Source organism: Hyla sarda, chromosome 10, assembly GCF_029499605.1.
Source record: "Hyla sarda isolate aHylSar1 chromosome 10, aHylSar1.hap1, whole genome shotgun sequence".
In the NCBI taxonomy this organism is placed as follows: Eukaryota; Metazoa; Chordata; class Amphibia; order Anura; family Hylidae; genus Hyla; species Hyla sarda.
Window position 1 is genome coordinate 1174472 of NC_079198.1, and position 6952 is coordinate 1181423.

Here is a 6952-nt window from a genome sequence, read left to right on the forward strand (position 1 = left end):
CAAATCACCAAGCTTTTCCAGACTCCTCATCAGCTGGGAGATATCTTTCCTAGACTCCTGAAGGGCTGATTGGGCTAGCTCTGCCTATCTATACAGAGGTCACTAGTGTATATAGCAGTCCCCTATGGCAGTGTTTCCCAACCAGGTTGCCTCCAGCTGTTGCAAACCTACAACTCCCAGAATGCCCGGACAGCCGTTGCAGCAATGCATTTCATTACTGTAACTGGGTCATGTGATCAGTCTGATCCAAAGAAAAGAATATTGCAGTGCGTAATGTAGTGTTTTCCAACCAGGGTGCCTCCAGCTGTTGCAAAACTACAACTCTCAGCATGTCCGGACAGCCGTTGCAGCAATGCTTTTCATTACTGTAAGTGGGTCATGTGATCACAGTCTGATCCAAAGAAAATCACATTGCTGAATGTAATGTTTCCCAATCAGGGTGCCTCCAGCTGTTGCAAAACTACAACTTCTAGCACGCCCGGACAGCTGTTGCAGCAATGCATTTCATTACTGTAACTGGGTCATGTGATCAGTCTGATCCAAAGAAAAGAATATTGCAGTGCGTAATGTAGTGTTTCCCAACCAGGGTGCCTCCAGCTGTTGCAAAACTACAATTCTCAGCATGTCCCGACAGCGGTGGCAGGAATGCATTTCATTACTGTAAGTGGGTCATGTGATCACAGTCAGATCCAAAGAGAATCACATTGCCTAATGTAATGTTTCCCAACCAGGGTGCCTCCAGCTGTTGCAAAACTACAACTCCCAGCACGCCCGGACAGCCGTTGCAACAATGCATTTCATTACTGTAACTGGGTCATGTGATCACAGTCTGATCCAAAGAGAATCATATTGCCTAATGTAACGTTTCCCAACCAAGGTGCCTCCAGCTGTTGCAAAACGACAACTCCCAGCAAGCCCGGGCAGCCGTTGCAGCAATGCATTTCATTACTGTAAGTGGGTCATGTGATCACAGTCTGATCCAAAGAGAATCATATTGCCTAATGTAACGTTTCCCAACCAAGGTGCCTCCAGCTGTTGCAAAACTAGAACTCCCAGCATGCCCGGACAGCGCTGGGAGTTGTAGTTTTGCAACAGCTGTAGGCGCCCTGGTTGGGAAGCACTGCCCTATGGTATGATGAGCTCCTGTGGCACTACACCCCCCAGCATGCCCTTGTATAATAACCTGCGGCTGTACAGAGGTGTGGCCGGGGAGGAGGCGCCGGCTCCAGCTCTTCATCCTCCACCTTCCCCGACACACTGCTCCGGAGCTGCAGCCGTGGGACATCATGCTGCCCTGGAGGAGACACAAGTTGGTTGTGGAGGAGTCAGGGAAGAGTCCGGGCTCCGCGGCCCTGCTGTCCTGTGTCCTCCGCTCCTGCCCGGACCTGCTGCCCCTACACAAGGTGTTCAGCAGCCGGAGACAGAAGGTGGAGCTGAACCCGCAGGAGCCCGTCTACACCGTGCGGTATCTGGGCAATGCCGTCACCCTCCAGGCCAAGGGAGAGGGCTGCACTGTGGACCTGGTCACCCGGATCTGGCAGAAGAGCGAGTCCGCGGGCCGCGGAACCACCATGAAGCTGTCCTTGGGCTCCTACGGCATCAGGATGAGGGGCTCCGGGGGGGCGGTCCATACCTACCTGCTGCACCGGGTCACCTACTGCGCGGGGGGCGCCGGACACCCCCGGGTCTTCTCCTGGGTCTACCGGCACCAGATCAAGAACAAGGCGGTGGTGCTGCGGTGCCATGCGGTGCTGGTGTCCCAGGCGGAGAAGGCGAGGGCCATGGAGGGCACCCTGTGCCAGGTCTCCACCAATGCCTTCAGCCACTTCAAGAGACTCCAGAGGCAGAGCGACTCCAGGAGGCAACAGAAGGAACTGTGGGGGCAGGCTGCCGTGCCCGAGATCCCGCGGAGGAGGGTCCTGAATGACGTCTGCGCCTACCACCTCCCCGCGGAGCGCAGCAGGACCGTGCGCAGGCTCAGCGCCATCCTGGAGGAGGAGGAAGGTGAGGACTGGAAGGAGACCCCGAGGATAACCCTGCAGCACCACCTGTGTGACCGGGACACCATCCTGGAGCTGGTCCAGGACCTCAGGAGACTCAGCATCCAGAGGGCCCTCACCCAAAAACTGCTTTACCCCTCAAGGACCCGGCTGTCAGACTGGAAGCACCCCATGAGGACTATCAGCTGAGAGTGCCCCTGCCAGACACCCCTCAGGACCCCCAGACTGGCCTGCAGATGAAGAGACTCCCTTAGGGCCCATCCTCAGGTTGTCCCCATAAGGCAGTGGTCTCCAAACAATGGACCTCCAGATGTTGCAAAACTTAAACTCCCAGCATGCGGCTGCCCGGGCATGCTGGGAGTTGTGGTTTTGTAACAGCTGGAGGTCCAAACTTTGAAGACCTTTTCCATAGGGGGGTTACCCAACTTGTGACTCTCCAGCTGTTGTCTGGGTATGATGGGACTTGTAGTTCTACAACAGCTGGAGAGCCGCAGGTTGGGTAACCAGAAGCCAATGTTTCGTATTCCCAAGAGGTTCGGCAGCAGCTTGGGCTCGTTAACACCATTGCCGTGTTGCATTAAGCAGTTACTGATTTCCAGGAGGTGTTGACTGAGCGCACTGTAAAATTCCAATAACTCGTGCGTGGGGGCCCCCGAGCTGCCTTCTCTCCGTGTGAGGGGCCCGTGCGTGTGATTCAGTCTGTTGTTCCCTGTTATCAGCCATTTCTGGTTGGATCCATGTATAGACCCCCCTCCCCCATATATGTGACTGATACTCGTGTCACACTCCAGCTTCCAGGGTTACTGGCCCTTTAAATGCTTGCTGTGGCCACCCAGGGGTTAATCTGGTGAGACACGGCGTGGCGTTTCACTAATCTTTGGCAAAGAGATGGCAGCTAATACAATCTGTTTATTGCAAATGATGAATGGTTGTTTTATCTGCACCTAGGAAAGTTGGGTGACAAGCAGTATGGCCACCGTCCGGGTCCGACACCTACAGGTAAGGCCGCGTTCACATCATGATTTTTGCATCCATCCAGTTTATCAGGTATAGAATCGTATATCTAGACCAGCGTTTTCCTACCAGGATGGTTCCAACTGTTGCAAAACTACAACTCCCAGCATGCCCGGACAGCCATTTTAGTTTTGCAACAGCTGGAGGTGCACTGGTTGGAAAACACTGATCTAAACATATCCATAAAATTCATTATGTGACTGTGGCCTAACTAGTGCTGGGTTTCCATAAGGGATTGTCACCCATCTTTCCCTGGCTTTAACAATATTTGCCTTTCAGGAGTCAAGGAAAGCTGGGTGATGTCCCTGCTGGGAGTTGTGATAGTAGCCATGTTGGATGTCACCCAGATTTCCCAGACACTCATCAGATTCACCTAGCTGTCTGTGGGGGAAGGGTCTAACTGATGGCAGCACCCTTTGTTGTTGTCACCCAGCTTTCCCAGATTCAGTAATGCAGCTATAGTCACATGCATCAGATTCTGGAAAAGTTGGATTATGAAGGGAGCTGAAGTTTTTGTCACCCAGCTTTGTCACCCAGCTTTCCCGTGCTCTGAGCGTCACACTTATACATAGTTTCTTATTTAAGTGCATAACTACATAGATTTGCCTTTTAGAAGTCTATATAAAGCTGGGTGATGTCCCTGCTATGTGATTGCACCTATTGGTTGTCATCCAGCTTTCCCAGATACAGGCATAGCACATGAATGACTGATAGAGTCTAGAAAAGTTAGATTAAAGAGGGAGCTGTAGAGAATGCTCAATGGTTGTCACCCAGCTTTTCCAGACCCCTGATCAGCAGATCTATCAGCTTTGCTCTCCTGCCATCTTCATAGATCTTATTACTAGGCAACAACCCCAGGGGGAGCAGTGAAGGCGGACATTTTACTGTCACTCAGCTTTTCCAGGCTCAGAGGTTCCTCGTAGTATTGGTCTTTTAGATGTTAAGGAAAAGCTGGGTGACTGCATCCTTGGTTGTCACCCAGCTTTCCCGTGCTCTGAAGGGCTTACTAATATATAGTCCCCTGTTTCAGTGCATGTCTACATAGATTTGCCTTTTAGGAGTCCAGGAAAAGCTGGGTGACATTCCTGCTATGTGATTGAATCCTAGTTTGTTGTCACCCAGCTTTTCCAGATCCTTTAATAGCGCTTGGATCCCTGAAGGATCCCTGAAGGAAAATCATGATAAGAGGGAGCTGTGAAGGTGTCCACAGTGATTGTCACCCAGCTTTCCAAGACCTGATCCCAGGGGAAGCAGTCATGGTGGCCATATTGGTTGGCACACAGCTTTGCCAGGCTCAGAGGTTTCCAGTAATATTCAACTTTTAGGAATCTAGGAAAAGCTGGGTGACATCTCTGCTGGGAGTTGTGATTGCATCCTCGTTGGTTGTCATCCAGCTTTTCCAGATCCATTAATCCGGCCATTGCTCATAGATCCCTGAAGGATTCTGTGAAATCTGGATTACAGAGGGAGCTGTGAAGGATCCCCAGTGGTTGTCATCCAGCTTTCCCAGACCCCTGATCAGCAGATCTACCAGTACACAGCACTGCTCCCCATCACCCCCCATACATTACTATGGAGCAGTGAAGGCGGCCATATTGGTTGTCACCCAGTGTCTTTCCAGGGGGCACCTTGGGGCAACCAATCAGATTCCAGCTTCCATTCTGCAGAGACCATTCTAAACATGAACGCTGGGATGTGATTGGCCGCTCTGGGCTCCTCCCCCTGATTCGCTGTAGTTGTCGCTTTGTGTTCTGCGTCCACGTGACGTGCACGATCATCCGGCGAGGTCGTGTTTGTTGATCAAACACTGATGTTATCATATACACAGGGCGGCCATTATTAACCCCGCGCTGCCCTCCCTCCGCCCGAAAATTGAGAGCAGACCAGACACTATATTTCATGATCACCGTTTGCTGTCAGTGAATGGAACAATGCCCAGAGACTCACATTTTATTTGTTTAGTTTTGCTGCAAAATTTTGCCTGCATGGCTATTCAGTAGGTGACGCGCCAAAATTTGCGCCACTTTTCATCCATCCGGTTATTATGGGCTGAAAGCACAACTGACTGCCCAAAAATGTCACCTGCTTTATGGCGTGTATTTTGGCGCTTCGGCACGAAGACACGCGTCACTTATACGGAGTCGGCATCCAGACTGTGCAACGTTTTTTATTTATTCCCCTTCTGTCGCTCACACAGGGACTTTACATTCACTGACAGCAAGCAGGAGTCTTGAAAGGGGTAAGAAGATAAAATAAAATCAACGCCAGCGTGGTTTGGCTCGCTTAGCACTGCCCACACTGATACATTGCAACAAACGTTCAGCTGTGGGAAATATCAGGACAGTCCTGGTTTTCGGAATGTTTCTATTCACTCACAGCAAGCAGAGGTCTTGAGAATTCAATCACAGTCTTTTAAAAATTAGCAGAACAGTGCAAACTCCGTTTGGGACAGTGTTACACAAACCAGGGTGCCTCCAGCTGTTGCAAAACTACAACTCCCAGTACGCCCGGACAGCCTTTGCAGCAATGCATTTCATTACTGTAACTGGGTCATGTGATCAGTCTGATCCAAAGAATATTGCAGTGCTTAATGCAGTGTTTCACAAACCAGGCGGCCTCCAGCTGTTGCAAAACTAAAACTCCCAGCACGCCCAGACAGCCATTGCCGCAATGCATTTCATTACTGTAACTGGGTCATGTGATCAGTCTGATCCAAAGAATATTGCAGTGCTTAATTTAGTGTTTCCCGACCAGGGTGCCTCCAGCTGTTTCAAAATTGCAACTCTCAGCATGTCCGAACAGCCGTTGCGACAATGCATTTCATTACTGTAAGTGGGTCATGTGATCACCAGTCTGATCCAAAAAGAATCACATTGCCTAATGTTGTGTTTCCCAACCAGGGTGCCTCCAGCCGCTGGCTGTCCGGGCATGCTAGGAGTTGTAGTTTTGCAACAGCTGGAGGCACCCTGGTTGTGAAACATTGGTTTAGGGGGTTCTCGTATACCAAATTGATTCTTGTTACTGCCATGGAGCGGTTGGGCCCTCAGGGGCCACAGGTGAAGAGCAGGGTCATACTAGGGCCCTGCCAGGTGCTATTGTGTGACTATGTTTTCTGTCACTGTGTACTATGATGTCATCACTGCACCAGTGACATCACAGCTGAACATCTGCTTGCTGCGGGTGAATGGATTCCTGTTGGTTACTGTAGGTGCGTTACTATGTATCAGTGCAGGTAGGCGTCCAGGCTGCTTTCATCCACCCCGCCCTCCCGCCCCAAAAAAAAACGAATAAAAAAAAAACAGCGCCACCCCTGCTCTCAGGTTGTGTGTGGTATTACGACTCCATACGCTTCAATGAAACTGAGCTGCAATACCGCACACAACCTGAGGGCAGGAGTGGTGCTGTTTCTGGACTAATCAGCTGGATATATACTGGTCCTGCTCACACAGCTGAGGGTTTGTTACAAGTGTTGCTGTGTATAAGGCTAATACAGGAATGATACACTGTAACAAGTCTTCAGAACTACGGCGGCACCAGGACAGGTATTATATGAAGTTCAGCAGACACAAACCCTCAGCCAGTGTGCCTCCAGCTGTTGCAAAACTACAACTCCCAGCATGCCCGGACAGCCAAAGGCTGTCCGGGCATGCTGGGAGTTGTAGTTTTGCAACAGCTGAAGGCACGCCGGTTGGGAAACGCTATTCCAGAATTAGAGAACCAGAGCTGCTTTCTTCCAAACACAGCGCCACTCTGATCCTCAGGTTATTTGTGGTATTGCAGCCCAGTCCCATTCATTTCAATGGAGCCGAGTTGTAATACCTGACACAGGGTGGCGCTGTTTCTGGAAGTAGGTGAACAAGTTCTTCTCCAGTCGGTCAGCGAGGGGTCAGACTGGAATGTGACGGGGAAAGGGAGCGGAGGGCGTCCTGCGGCTCATA

The 6952-nt window shown here is 50.9% G+C and overlaps 1 protein-coding gene across 1 annotated transcript; it reads left to right on the forward strand.

Annotated features, from left to right (window-relative positions):
• Positions 1 to 1193: 1193 nt before the first annotated feature.
• On the forward strand, positions 1194 to 6607 carry FAM43B (family with sequence similarity 43 member B). Its single transcript, XM_056542309.1, has one exon. The coding sequence runs from the start codon at positions 1287 to 1289 to the stop codon at positions 2187 to 2189; it is 903 nt and encodes a 300-aa protein (XP_056398284.1). The 5' UTR covers positions 1194 to 1286; the 3' UTR covers positions 2190 to 6607.
• The last annotated feature ends 345 nt before the right edge of the window (positions 6608 to 6952 follow it).

Coding starts and splice junctions, on each gene's coding strand:
- FAM43B (XM_056542309.1), top strand. CDS start 1,287: ATGCTGCCCTGGAGGAGACACAAGTTGGTTGTGGAGGAGTCAGGGAAG.